Here is a 14,857-nt window from a genome sequence, read left to right as displayed (position 1 = left end):
TGGATTCTTAGAAGTCAAGGATATAACCTAAACTAAAATCTGATTGGCCAGAAATTCAACGCTGATATTGATTCTTGGATTCTGATAAATCAAGGATGGTCATGACCTAAACTGAAATATGATTGGTTAAAAATTCTGATTTTTCTCGGTTTCTTAGAAATCTGATTGGACAAAAATTCTATGCATAATTATGTATATTAATGCTTCTTATAATAATTCTTAGATTCTGAGAAATCAAGGAAGGTCAAAACTTGAAGTGGTATGACTGCTAAACGCTACGCATAACTGTTTATTTTTCTTGAGATAAAAGTTAATTGAGTCCATGAATAATGACATACTTACACTCTCCACAATCTTCAAAATTCCTTTCTTGCTCTTCAAATAACCTAGGTTTATCTCGCTGGCCATGTTCGTTCTTGCTATGAAAAAAAAGGCAAAGATTTTATGACTTAGTTTACAAAAATAATCAATAACGCCCCCCAAACGAGCAAGATAATCACATAAGTATAGTTCTTAACTACGGAAATAAAATCTGTGGAAGAATTTCAATTTTGGACCCTTTTTTCAATACCGAATACTGCATAGATTTGCATTGCATAGAATATACGGAGAGTCTTTTAGAAAGCCATGTAAATCTAACCTAAACGGGCCAACTATAAAATATTAAATGTTATGCTAGGGTGAAAATGTTTTTTTTTAGCCCAGGATACTTCTCCACGCCTAAGCTTTCAAACTATTAAGTAAATACCTATTTCGAAAAACGAGATCTCAGTGAATACTAGACCTGACACCCAGTAGAAAGCTGGAAAAAATAATATGTTCACAGTCGGAACAACGAAGTTGATTTAGATGGGAATGTAAGACAGACATGACCTTGAGTTCGAAATATCATTTTCTTGTGTTTCAACGGGCAGAAAACATGAAAGCACAAAAACTATTGTTAAGTCTGGGATCGCACATTTCGGATCTACCACCATCTAATTATTTCAGCACTGGTTTCAGCGTTAAGCCATAGAAAAAATCAATTTGAACGATACTGAAACAACCTTCCAGAGGTTGTCTTGACGCCAAAGTAACGCGCTTGTAAATTTACTAGCAGCTTGGACTCATTTTATTCGAACCGCGAGCTAAACACAGTAACCTCTACTTAAAAAATCGTGAACAGTCGGTATCGAAGACTTGCAGTTTTTTTCAGGAATGCTTTCTATTTAAGTCTAAAAAGAGTTCAACGACCTCTAAGAGTTTTGTCAGTTCCAAGAAATTCTGCTCAAAGTTAAGGGAAAAACAAATCCTATATTAGTAAAACTTAAGATTTTTCTGCTGCTCTTTTGAAGCTTTTGGTTAAGACTCGTACGTCTTCCAATGTTAATTGTTCTTTTAAAACGCGCTTTAAACGGCTAATCTCAGGTAATCGTTTCCAGGAAAAAATAGTTGTGTTGCTATTCTACTGTTAAGGTGACCTCAACTTAATAGCGAGCGCATTTTGTGGTTTTTTTTTTATCTCCCTCGCATCGCGTCACAAAAACTCGGAAATTTCTTAATTTACCCCATAGTATTTCAAACATTTAGACCTTGACTTCGCGTTTATCGTTACGGGCCGATTTTCTAACAGTGGTTTTTCATAATATCGTCTTTAGTTGCGCTCAAAAATTAATGGATTTCCAAGAAATGACACTTTCTTGGTAAATAGATCGTCATAGCTTTGTCTGCCGAGTTCTAAGAAAATTGATTCATTGCGCATTATATTTATGGTCGGTTTTTCGGCCTATTTTGCCGCGCAACTAGTTGCATACATTTTCTCCAAACTCGAATAAACCGTTAACTCACTACATTAAGGTAAATTAAGAGATTTCCGAGTTTTTTGATGCGATACAAGCAGGTTAAAAAGATCACATTATGCAGAACGCAATTATGTTGGAGTCATCTTAGGCTTGCATTTAAACAATATTGAAGCAAAGTTTTCACTGCAATGAGATCCCGTCCGGTATCTAGATATTTTTGAAAACGGAATTCGTTCTTTGAATTTTAGCCTTGAAAACAGCTTTTTGAAAACGGATGTGTGCACAAGCGAAAAGGATTCGAGAACGCCACGCGTACACGATTTTTTTTTTTTTTAACGGAACAAAAAAAGTTTTCAAAAATACGTGTGGCAGACATGTAACTTCTGTACCTTTAGATTTGTGCGTTTAACTTCTTCCTTATGCTGGTTCCACTTCCTACTTGTCTAGGATAGTTCGTGATCTGGGCCACGCGTTCTTTTTAAAACAACTATAAGGAGTGAATAAACTCAGCGCGCTGTGATTGGTTTTTCTGTAGATAGTTGTTATTGCTTTCCAAATTTGGTTGTTGCCATATATGGTGTTGTTTGTTCATTTGCCAAGATTTCGCGTGTTTCAATAGACCCCTTGCATGTGACGTCAAAGCAGCTCAATTTGAAGGACAAAACAAAAGAATTTCAATCTCCTGAGAATTGGAAACCTATTGTTATGTCCTCCAAATAGACCTCTTGCATGTGACGTCAAAGCAGCTCAATTTGTAGGACAAAACAAAGGAATTGCAATCTCCTGAGAATTGGAAACCTATTGTTATGTCCTCCAAATAGACCCCTTGCATGTGACGTCAAAGCAGCTCAATTTGGAGGACAAAACAAAAGAATTGAAATCTCTTGAGAATTGGAAACCTATTGTTATGTCCTCCAAATAGACCCTTTGCATGTGACGTCAAAGCAGCTCAATTTGGAGGACAATACAAAAGAATTTCAATCTCCTGAGAATTGGAAACCTATTGTTATGTCCTCCAAATTGAGCTGCATTCCGACGTGCTGCAAGCAGTCTATATGATCCAGGTTGTAATTTGACGTGTTGAAACTAGGAACAAATAATGAGGTCACGATGCATGTCACTGATAACTTTTCGAAAGACGCTCTAAGAGCGTAAACTGGGTTGCCTGTCGTTTGCATATTCTCAAAGCTAGATAGCTTGTGCAAAGGCTTACCAAAAGATCCCGTTGTATTTGAATAATAAGACGTTTTTATATAGCTCGTGATGTAGTGTCCAGCTAAACCTCTTAAATACAAACACAACTCTCTGTATAAGAGAACCGCGTTGCGTTACGCGTGTGAAGTTTCCCTCACCATTTTAACAGGAAATAATAATATTTTTAATACTTGAACTCTACAATGTTTATTGGTATTTGTAAGTGGTTATTTTTTTTAACTTCGTCTAATTTTGAAGAAATTTACTCTACTCGTAGTCGGGAACCAAATATTTCCCGCTCGTATTGAATCTACTACAATGTGATCAATCAGGTATCGCATGCTAAAAATAGCACAGGCTTGCGCGCGAAGCTGAAAATAGATATTCCATAAACTATCGTGGTTAGAGACCCATATGTGCTCTCTTACCAAGAGAAAATGAACTAAGAGAAGGAATCCCCCCTATATAGCCTTGTAACCATCATGTGCACAGTTTGATGCTATTATTAAACCATTTGTATTTCTGCACGTGCATTTACTGCGTGCGGCCTACGCTATTTGCTTACGTTTTTGGGGTTTTTCCATTTTTTCGACTCTGCCCTGAATATGAATGTGCGCGTCGAAAGCTTGGCAAATACGACAGGAAATTGAAGTAGTAATTTGTTTTTGCTAGAATCACAAATATATTATTGAAAAAAAATCATATTCGTTTACCGTTGAAGAAATGTTTTTCTATTCTTCTTAAATTCATGATTTCACGTCGACTCATGATGCAGACTCCAGCGCAGTGCAGTAAATCCAGGGCACGGTTGTACGAAGACTATTAAGGGTAGATAATCGATAAATCCTTTTTATAAGATAACTGTTATAAATCTTGCGTTCTGATTGGTTGGGAGCGCGTGCTTTATGAGAGCACACAGCACGCGCGCGCACTTTCCGTTGCGTCATTCCTATCAATTATTGTAATTTGTATTTTATAAAAGAAATAAAAAACTTGCTTGCTGTGCTGTGTGCAGTCATAAAGCACTTGGGGATTGACAGAACACTCGAGAAGTGTCGAGAAGCACTCCGCAACGCGTCATGCTTCTTCTAACACTTCTCTCGTGTTCTGACAACCCCTGTGTGCTTTATAACTTCTTTTCATTATCTTCTTTTGTCTTTATTTGACTATTATACACTGAAGAGATAGAAAACGAGCTTGCGTGCTATGTTGAGTTATACAAGCACGCGGAAAATTGCGTGAGTCCGAGAGAAGGGCTAAGAGAAGTACGAGCCGTAGGCGAGAGTATCTTATTTTTATATACGATAATTTAATAAAAACAAACAAACAGAAACTTTTAGTTTGCGTGACAAATTCACGCAAAACTTTTAGCAAAACTTTTAGGCCATACTTCGTTGCCTTTTTAGTATTGATAGGAATGGCATTTATTTTCATTTTTTCAATTTCCTCATCGGAAATCGTAGCAAAACCATTGCCGGCAGATGCCATTTTGTTGGTGATTTAGATTTAGAGGTGAATATCGTACAATATTCACCTCCTATTGACCAATGAGGGCGCGCGTTCTTAGGAAGTACACAAGTTGGTATATGCTAGTAATCAATAGAAACCTTTTCACAGTCTGAGGAAAACCACTCAAAAAGTTTTATTGTTGATATGGAATATTATCGTTAATAGACAAGGACTTCAAACCATTAAAGGAATCTTTTTGCAATATACAAACTTATATACATGTATACATTTCTTCACTAAACAAGAAATAATGGTAGCAACGAGTTTTCTGAATGAACTTTTTGAAAATGAGAAAATATTCTTAACAATTGCATTTCTTCTTTATATGAATAATTCCATTCATTCATCTCCCTTACTATTGTTAATTTGCATACAATATTGTGGCATGTCTAATTAATCCTCTTGTTAGGTACATCCTTTTCTAGAGGTGGAATTTTTGTTATCTTGATATTTTGAACTGTTTAGATAAAGCACTAACACGTCCATCGATACATTTCTGTTCTAATGACGCTCGAGATTTTCATAATCTATCTTTCTTGCTTATTTTATGTCAATAATTGTTGTTTTGTCCATCCTTCGAATGCTACACACAAATACACCGTCAAATAGCACTGAGGTTTTAAACCCACGACTCGACCGTACGGATCTTTTGATCAAAGAAATCTAGAAATTTCTCTCCTATGGTCCTGGGACGGCGACGTGCGGTAGCTTGAGCTTCACGTGCGTGCTCACGGATTTGCATAATACCGTCGATGAAAAAAGCTGCTGCTGCAAGGAAATCAACAACCTGTAAAAAGAATAATTGTCAAATATTGATTACGTTGATGAATGAAAACTGCATGTGTTTACTAGATCAGAGTATCTAAAAAGGAAAACTCTTATACCTTCTTCTTAATACTCCTTTTTTATATTTCCATTCAGTGACCACGAATAATTAGCAATTATTCGCCGAAGGCGAAGTGAATATCGGGGAATGTTTACCGAGACGTGAGTCTTCGAGCGGCGAGGTAGATATTCTCCATATTCACTGAGCCTGAGGCGAATAATTGTTTTAGCATATACCAACTTGTGTACAGAGTAACTTATGTTTTTATACAATAATTCAATAAAAAAAACAACAAACAAACAAATAAAAACTAGATTATATAACTAAATATAACTAGATTATTACGCGCGCTCTGATTGGCCAAAAACCAATGAACTATTTCCCTATGGGCTGCACGCTCGCGCACGCTGATCTCAACGGACGCTCGCCTTTTTTCTCTAAATTTTCAAACCCGATGGCGTCAATAGCGCGCGCACGAGCGGGATGGGTGATATAACGCACGCTCTGATTGGCTGAAATGCCTATGAACTATTTGCCCATGGGTCGCACGGTAGATTTTTGGTCATATTATAAATCAGTTAGTCGACAAAAAAGCGCAAAACGATTGTCGGCAGATGCCATTTTGTTGCCGACTCAATATTCCGAGATTTAGAGGTAAATATCGTACAATATTCATCTCCAATTAACCAATGAGCGCGCGCGTTCTTAGGAAGTACACAATTTGGTATATGCTAATAGTTACTAGCCGAGGCTGGAGTTTCCGCGCATAGCAAAACTTCAATTCAGCATGCGCGGTAACTCCAGCCTCGACTTGGAACTATTATTCGTGGTCACTGAATAAAACTGTATAAAGGAGTATTTAGCAGATTAACGAAAAATACTGTTTTACTTTTCTAATTCACCATTTTCTATACATCGGTTCACTGGTTAAATACAAAGCATTCAAGCGAGGCTTCAAGGTAATTTAAAAGGATTATTTAAATTAGAACCTTGCAGCCTCGATTGAATGCTTTGTGCTTGACCAGTGAACCAATGTATGGAAAGTGATGAAAGTTCGAATGAAAGTCCGAATTCGGAGAGCGCGCGCGGAAAAATGACGTGATGGTTTTAGAAACTCTCATATAAAAAGGTATTTCGACCAATCAGATCAATTATTTTAAAATGTAATTTTTAAAATACCAAAATCTCGTTATAGCCCGTGTAGTTTTTTTTTTTTTTTTTTTTTTTTGCTTATTTGTACACTGATTTGTTCGTAAATGACTAAAGTAAAACTTTAGAACAGTTTTAGTATGACTGGGAAAAGTCAAGGCAAGACCGCGGTCATGACACGGCGGCAAGGGATACGCTAGACCAATCACATAGCGCAAGAACTTACTCTCCATCCAATCAAATAACCGAAAAACGGCACAATCACGGCGCGGACACGGTCACTCCAAAGTCACGGCACTGCCAGACCAATCATATTGCGCGAGAAAAAAAATATCAGCCAATTAAAATTCTAGAAAAAATCAAGTTCACAGCACGGCAAGCTTACGGTACTGAGCTTTTCACAGTTATTACTTACGACAGCTGCGATGGTGTTATTGGTATACCACCTCCACTTGCCATGGTTTGTCTTGTATAGGACGCTGTCGTACTCATGCGTTGCTTCTTTCGACATGACTATCGCGGAAATAAAGCACCCGAAAACCATGATAATACAGAGAAACATATTCTGAAATATAAATATGATGCAATTGATTTTATTCACCTTATTCGTGTTCTTTAGAAAAATACTAATTAATGAGGATGACTTTATCAGAGACAAAGGTGCATCCAAGTTTAGATGAAGACTTAGAGCCTTCATCGAGGTCAGTACTCTTACGTTAGCCTGTGTACAGCTGCATAGAATAAAAAATATATAAGCCTAAAGTGATTACCAAAATCTTCAAAAGGAGAAGAAAATCCTGGTTTGATTGGGTACAGGAAACTGAGACGACGATGAAAATTGCCACTAAAAATCCAAAAATGTTCAATATCTGCATAGATTTGTAGCGAGTTTTATGTTCTTCAAGAAAGTCATCCTCAAATCCATTCTTAGAAACTGTTATGCATGAAAATGCAACGCAAGTGAAGATCTGAAAAATCATAGAAAAGCAGTAAATAAGATTGTGTGCAAAATACTTTTCTAAAGCCCCGTTTGCACTAGCAATTTTTGCGGCGATTTTTGCTGCGACTTTTTCTGCGATTTTGTCCATAATAAATAATGGTAAAGAATTTACTCGTAAAGTTTTTTTCAGGATACCAAGATTTTCCTAGACGAATGTCTCTTTTGAAGGATGAGACATATGATTTCATATTTCCGAAAATTGCCACAAAAATCGCAGCAAAAATCGACGCAAAAATCGCCAGTGTAAACGGGGCTTAACAATGTCCGGGTCAATGTTTCATCAGTATCGTGAAATGACGTCATCATCATCATACACAATCATCATCATCACAAATGCTTACCTATCCATAATGATGTCACTCCGTCAAAACATACATGTTTAGAAATTCATTTAACGGAATATATATAAGGAATATAAAACGTGCGCATGGGTCTGTACTGTGATATAAACACGCTGGGAGCTGTAGAGCACGAGAAAAGCAAGTTCCGAAACACGAGGCGTAGCAAAGTGTTTCTCTTGCTTGGCGAGTGCTCTACAGCTCCCAGAGTGTTTATATCACAGAATATAGACACAAGCGGACGTTTTATATTGCTTTTATACAAATATTTTAAAATGATTTTGCGCGAGCGTGTCTCTGTCCTCTGATATAACATGACACGATAGCCAGCCAATCAGCGCGCGCGTTATATTTCAAATATTTTATAAACGTCAATATGTATTTATGTCAGTGAGGTTCGGAAAGCACAACAAAATTATAAATCATTTTGTAGACCTAAACTTTTACAGTTTAGATAGATACTAAATTTTAGAACCATTACAGGCTGACTTGGGAAAATAGTGTTTTTTTATACGTCTTTTTACTGTAGCCATATTCTGTTTTTGAACACTGACATACTCACAATTTCGATAATCTTCAATATCCCCATTTTGCTTTTGATGTATTCCATATTCCATGTAAATATTTTCCTAAAAAAAAAACTAATTCAAATTCACGAGTAAAATACCTCTGCACTCTTTAATACTCGTTCGTGCTAAGTTTATTCTTTCGTACATTAGTCTATTCGTTCGTCTGTCGGTCCGTTCTTTCTTCCATCCATAAGTCTACTCGTTCGTCTGTCGGTCCGTTCTTTCTTCCATCCATAAGTCTACTCGTTCGTCTGTCGGTCCGTTCTTTCTTTCATCCATTAGTCTACTCGTTCGTCTGTCGGTCCGTTCTTTCTTCCATCCATTAGTCTATTCGTTCGTCTGTCGGTCCGTTCTTTCTTCCATCCATTAGTCTACTCGTTCGTCTGTCGGTCCGTTCTTTCTTCCATCCATTAGTCTACTCGTTCGTCTGTCGGTTCGTTAGACTTTCCGCTTGCTTCGTTACTTAACTTCAGGTTCTTTGATATTTTATATCATAGTTATTCTAGATTCATAGATTCATTCTTGCTAAGCACTAATGTAAATATAAATTCATCTACATTTTCAAATACCTGCGGCATTATACGGACATTTGAAGGTCGAGACCCTGGCTAGCTGGTATTGTTTCATTACTCGATTGAATGCGCAACATATTTTCTATTACAGTGCTACTTGCCGTACCGTGAACACTTCTACAGGTATTTCATTTCCTTTTGACATCTAAGTACTGTCGGTAAGATCTAAAATACACGTCTAACAAAGGCCGACCAGTCTGGCGTTCAAAATATAATGTACACAAAATTTAGCTAATTATACTTCTTAATAGAGTGATAATTCCGGACGAAATATTTTCAAGTTTCACAATTATGCACAATCGCTTTTAAAGTGATTTTTGCAAAAAAAAAGCAACATGTTCTTGAATAACTGTATTAGAACAATTTTCTGTTGTATTAGAACGTTTTCTGTTAATGTTAACGAATATTTACAAAATAAATGAAATATTTCTGAAGTCAGTTGTTTATATAAAGTGGTTGTGCAGTCAGCAAAATAATTGTCTTTTATCGCTTTAACTCAGCTTATTTAGAAATCTTCTGGTACTGAAAGGCAAAAGTTTTTAAAGTTGTTATCTATTGGCTATAAATTTCAATCTATAAATTTGAAAATAACACCATTCAACTGTGTTGTGTAATTTGCAAAAGAAAATATTCCAAAACATTATAGTGCATTGCTCGGTACTATCGTATTTCGAATTCGACAAATTGCGTTAATTCCAATGCCAAATTTTTTTTCGCAAATAATAGCTTAAACTTTTTATGCAAATAGTTCAGGCGATAATTTTTTTTTTTTTTTGCAAATATAGCTGACAAATTTTTGATGCTACAAGTCTACTGAGTACGAATTTGTTAACGAAAATTAGAATATCTCGGTATATTTTACATCTAACAACATAAAGAAATTTACTTTACCGTCCTTGTATTTGATCAAACCGAAGAAACTGTAGAAACTCGTGCAAAAGAGACTAACTTTCTTTAGAAATTCGATGAGTTACTGACCGACTCCTTTGTTCAACTTCATAAAACTTCCGGCTGGGAACCATGCCCACCGAGAACTCCCGGACAGTTTCACTTTCGCACACGCACTAAACGAGCATGCGCACTCAACGAGCATGCGCATTAAGAATGACAGAGGTCTGGGGTCGAAATTGCTTCGCATGCTTATTTTTTTATAGATTGCTATCAATAGACGTCACTTCCGGTAATAGCTCTTTTTTGATGGCTTGTAGAATCCTGGAGGTTGTTTTGATCTCTTGTTTTCTGGTTTGATGTCGTGAAAATAGTCAAATACAATAGTTTGAGGACTTATTTTGATATGTTTTGACTTAGCATCTGCTAGTTGTCCCCCAGTCAACCGCTTGTTTGCCCCCCAGTCAACTCCAAAAAGTCACGTGATTGATAGTAAGCAATTTGCTCCAACTTTGCTTGCAGACGGCTTTTTCTACTCTCTTCAGTCTTAATGATAATAATGTTTTTATTTAATTATTTCTAATTTAATTATTATTGAGCATGCACATGCGCCGAGTGTCTTCGTCATCTACGTCGCAAGATCACATGCAAATAAGCAAGCACGTCGGCTCAAATTTTTCCAGAGGACGTTTTGTGGCTTTATGCGTGCGCTTTATTCTTCCAGGATTTCGGAATACAATAATATGCACTCAAATTCACTATAAACATCAATGACCGGAGTTAATGGACAAAGAGTAAAGTTTCCTTTATTTGATTTCATTTTACCTAAAATAAACGTTAAGTTATTGTCTTTAGTCTTATTTTACTTTTACTCTACGAAAAATAGTCGATAGAAAAGTTGATCTTTAGGCTGAAATTTTTTTTACCTCAAAACTTAGATGAAATACAGTCACATAGATCGGTAATAAGTCAATCCAAACTATTAGTCATGCCGAGTTTTGAGAAAAAGACTGGGTCGGGTTAGTATTGCATTGCATTGTGGGACTGTTTTACGCGACGAAAATAGATGCCATCTTGGAAATGTGTCCACTAAAATACTCCCATGATGCACTGCAATGGCAACTCGACCCAGTCTTTTCCTCAACCTCGGAATATTTAATACCGTAGAATATCAGTTTATCAACACGTCCTTACATAGAGGTTTAATTAGTGACCATTGAATTATTCTATTTAGGTCAGAAAAAACTCTTGGTCTTAAGAAAAAATGTCGTGGCTGGAGTTGGAAACAGAAGCCTCTTCAGCGCAGCTCCAGGAACTGGAAAAAGCCGTCGACGACGAAGACGACCGAGGAAAAGAAACCAAAAGCCTGAAACAATGGGAAAGGTAATTGAGAAACAACCCCAGCAAAGAAATGATGCTATTTTTAGAATCGCATTTGCCATCGTTTGTTTTTCTGTACTCGCATGCGGCGCCAGCTCTAAGCTGTTTGCTCACGTTTTCTTAAAAAAAACCCACCGCATAGAGCACTATGCTGAAAAACGAATGATCAAACAATGATTCTATAAATAACATCAATGATTCTATAAATAGCATCAATGATTCTAAAAATAGCATCAATGATTCTAAAAAATATCAATGATTCTAAGAATAGCTTCAATGGTTCTGAAAATAGTATAAATGATTCTAAAAATAGCATCAATGATTCTAAGAATAGCATCAGTGATTCTAAAAATAGCATCAAAGAACGCGCATGACAAGATTCCTTCTCTTAGTTCATTTTTTCTTGGATGAGCTATTTTCAAGTGCGACAGAATATCATAAAGAATCACAGCGATACTTACGATAGCTACGATGCGGTGGTTAGTGTACCATTTCCATTTACTATGACCAATCTCGTAGAAATAACTTTGATGTTCGTTCTCGGCATACAAGATCAACAGGCCAGCGGACGTCACACACAACACAGTTAGGGCGCAACAGAAAACGAGATTCTAGAGAAATGGAAACATAGTCAACATGCTTTGGTATAATGCATGGGAGCGAGCAGGGTACGACATGTCGCAACATTGAAATGGCTTCTCATAAGAATGGTTTTTGAATGAGTGGGAAACATACGATACTGACTTACAGCACGCACAAGGTACGACATGCCGTAACATTGAAATGGTTTTCCATAACAATGGTTATCGTATATTGTGGGAAACATACGTTACTGAATTACAGCACGTACAAGGTACGACATGCCGTAACATTGAAATGGCTTCACATAACAATGGTTTTCGAATGAGTGGGAAACATACGTTACTGACTTACAGCACGTACAGGGTACGACATGCCGTAACATTGAAATAGCTTCCCATAAGAATGATTACAGCATGAGTGGGAAACATACGTTACTGACTTACAGCATGTACACGTTATGACATGCCTTAACATTGAAATGGCTTCCCATATAAGAATGATTTTACATGTATCGAATATGCAAACTTCTGTAGGAAAATAGGAAGCTATTTCTTTAAGAAATATGCAAATGTTTGCCTATTTAAGAGGTAAATTTTTCTGGATTTTTGAAGCACTCTGCAGTTTGGCAGATGGAAGCTCAAGGATATACCAGTTAAATCCTCCGCTACTGGCTTGACATCAAACTACTATGGAATAAAAATATCCTAAGTCTAATCATTTACCACCATTTTCCAGATCTTGGTAGAGCCCAGTGTATCTTGAACAGAGAAAAGATGGACAATGAAGATGATGATGGCCATCACAAACCCGATGATGTGTACTGCCAGGAACAGATCATAGCGAGTGTTGTACTTGTTGTTATAGGGGTAATAAAAACCCTCGTTAGCCACGATCATGCAAGCAAAGGCAATGCAAGTTGTGATCTGGAAAAAATACATCAAGGTAAGGGAAAGTTTATTAATATGCCGGGGAGGGGGGCGGGGGTTGGGGGGTGGCGTACCGAAAAAAAATTGGAAATAGAATAATGATAATTTTTGGGACATGAAAGGAGGTGCTCTAAAAATTTGTCATGCGTACAAGGAGGGCTTTCGATTTGGATTTGAAAATTTCCATAGGTTGAATGTGTGTGTGTGTGTGTGTTGGGGGGGGGGGGGGGGTCTTCGAAAATTAAGTTAAGTCCTAAAGGGGGGCCTGTAAAAAATAGGGTTTTCGAGGAGAAATCTTCACCCCCCCCCCACCCCCAACATATTAAATGAACTTTCCCCAAGGTATACGCGTGCATCTTGCTATCGTTTCTCAGAATTCCTTTCCAACAGGGACTACTTACTTAACATATTCCATGCATTACTCACCATCTCGCATATCTTCAAAATACCTTTCCTGTCCTTCACATAAGCCTTATCAATCCCAGCCATCTTGGACACTGAAATCTAGTTTGAAAAAAAAACTACTGCAGTTGATCTATGTACAACAACAACAACATAAATAAATAAATAACAATAATAATAATGATGATGAGGATGATGTTGATGATGATGATGATGATGATAATGATAGTAATATAACATATTTTGACAGGATGGCCATTTCACTTAAAAACTGCTATCAATATGTGTCCTGTGTAAATAAATGTAATGAAATAGTATAAAATCATAAAGGATAAATATAAATATGTGAGTTGAGTTTGTTTAATGTGTTGTTCTCTCCCTTGCCACGAGGGTTTTCTCCGGGTTCTCCAGTTTCCTCACTCCATAAAAAGCAACATGTGAGTTGAGTGTTGTATGTTGAAAATATAGAATGTAGTGTTAGTGCGTTTGGTGGGAACCTCATGGAAGAGCCCCACATGGGGAGTGGTGGTTGTAAAATATAAGTTGATAAGCTTAAGTTTATAAAAAGCTAAAAATATAAAGACTGCAAGATACTGGAATTATATGCAATCATTAAGAATACTAGCTCCCTCATAAATATATATATCAGTGAAAAAAATATAATTTTGAACAAAAATACATACAAGTTTATCACATGTTAAGAGCTTGATATCGTTTTTAACGAGTTTCCAAATTAATATTGCGAACGAGCGAGTCTGTGAGCGAGTAAGCGATATCATATGGAAAACGAGTGAATAAGAAAGATATCAAGTTTTTAACTGGCAGTAATTTGTTTATTACACATTTAGGGTCGATAAAATGACAACATTTGTAGTTTCACTGATATGCTTTTTATTCACGGCTTTCTCACACGGATACCGACCCTAAATGTGGAACAAAAAGATAGACTAAATACTCCATTCACACCTAAACGTGTTTAGTTAAACTATGTTTTCATTAGGAAAAAAATTGAGAAACTAGAAACCTACAATATAATGAAACTTTCCAAAATATTATCAGAGCAAGACAAAGGATAGTTTACATGCATTATTTCACCAAATATTGTGCATTCACACCAATTCTTAAACATGTTTTAAAGTGATATAGCGTCTTTGTGAGGAGTAAAGAGATACTAACATAGGCAGAGAAGCAAGAGTCTACTAGCTATCGAAGGCTTTCACAGAAGCCATGGATGTTGTAAAGCAAAATCTTAGAAACTTTCTTCAGTCTTTTGCGAAACTAAAATCCTACAGTTTTCATGTAAAAACATTGTATTGTTCCAGCCCTAAAATATAGTTCTCGTAAAACCCCCCCTCTCCGCACGACTCCTTTGTCTTGTTACCTAGTGCACGTTTCTTGCAAAAAAACAACGTTTGAAAGCATTTTTTAGACTTGCAGTACAACAAGTTAGAAGACAGTCATGTAGGCTTCTTCATTCGGGAAATTTCTATCATGAAAAACCTCCGGTTTTTTATAATTATTTTTGATAATAATTCGAGGTTTTAATGTAATTTCTAACAAAAGGATATCTTAGTTAAAAGTTTGAGATAAATTAAATAAATTACAAAAAAAGCGAGGAATCAAAAATCCTTACCTTCTAAAATTGAAACCAAAAAAGAGCGATTTGACTTCCAATTTTGAACGTTAATACATATAATTGTGCTTTGTTGAATGATAATTTTCCACGATCAGAATTAATGAG

At 36.5% G+C, this 14,857-nt stretch overlaps 3 protein-coding genes and 1 long non-coding RNA gene across 10 annotated transcripts in view; 1 reads left to right on the top strand and 3 right to left on the bottom strand.

Annotated features, from left to right (window-relative positions):
* Window positions 1-2,310, bottom strand: part of LOC116303986 (uncharacterized) — an 8,641-nt gene extending 6,331 nt beyond the window's left edge. Inside the window, exons 1-2 of one of the 3 annotated variants that reach the window (XM_089033675.1) lie at window positions 2,171-2,310; window positions 343-419 (exon numbers count right to left, since the gene is read on the bottom strand). In XM_089033675.1, coding sequence (XP_088889801.1) covers window positions 343-408 — 66 coding nt within the window. In that variant the 5' untranslated portion in view covers window positions 409-419; window positions 2,171-2,310. Of the gene's footprint in view, window positions 1-342; window positions 420-748; window positions 890-2,170 lie in introns of those variants that run through there. The other 2 variants (XM_089033676.1, XM_089033677.1) reach the window with 2 other exon arrangements.
* The window catches only part of LOC116303987 (uncharacterized), a 16,105-nt gene extending 3,446 nt beyond the window's left edge, over window positions 1-12,659 (top strand). The window contains exons 2-3 of the long non-coding RNA XR_004198009.2: window positions 11,061-11,209; window positions 12,524-12,659. This is a non-coding gene — a long non-coding RNA (uncharacterized LOC116303987). The remainder of the gene's footprint in view (window positions 1-11,060; window positions 11,210-12,523) is intronic.
* On the bottom strand, window positions 4,783-9,970 carry LOC116303983 (uncharacterized). 5 transcript variants are annotated; one of them, XM_089033489.1, is made up of 6 exons: window positions 9,830-9,967; window positions 8,512-9,135; window positions 8,360-8,426; window positions 7,230-7,427; window positions 6,875-7,024; window positions 4,783-5,271 (listed from the first exon to the last, which is right to left on the bottom strand). In XM_089033489.1, coding segments are annotated over exons 2-6 (585 nt in total). In that variant the 5' UTR covers window positions 8,514-9,135; window positions 9,830-9,967; the 3' UTR covers window positions 4,783-5,103. The 5 variants fall into 5 exon arrangements, with proteins under 5 accessions (XP_088889615.1, XP_031569492.1, XP_031569490.1 ...); XM_031713632.2 differs by having other exon boundaries at window positions 9,045-9,135; XM_031713630.2 differs by lacking the exon at window positions 8,512-9,135 and having other exon boundaries at window positions 9,917-9,970.
* LOC116303985 (uncharacterized) lies at window positions 10,607-14,857 on the bottom strand. The gene is made up of 5 exons (XM_031713633.2): window positions 14,750-14,857; window positions 13,141-13,218; window positions 12,511-12,711; window positions 11,668-11,817; window positions 10,607-11,192 (listed from the first exon to the last, which is right to left on the bottom strand). Exons 2-5 carry the CDS (start codon window positions 13,201-13,203, stop codon window positions 11,124-11,126), a joined length of 483 nt encoding a protein of 160 aa, XP_031569493.2. The 5' UTR covers window positions 13,204-13,218; window positions 14,750-14,857; the 3' UTR covers window positions 10,607-11,123.

This window comes from Actinia tenebrosa, unplaced genomic scaffold (genome assembly GCF_029948245.1).
Source record: "Actinia tenebrosa isolate PJP-AT-01 unplaced genomic scaffold, QUT_ActTen_1.0 PGA_scaffold2__45_contigs__length_23673736, whole genome shotgun sequence".
NCBI classification, from domain to species: domain Eukaryota; kingdom Metazoa; phylum Cnidaria; class Anthozoa; order Actiniaria; family Actiniidae; genus Actinia; species Actinia tenebrosa.
The sequence above is the reverse complement of the archived record's forward strand: the minus strand, read 5'-3'. Positions and strand labels throughout refer to the sequence as shown.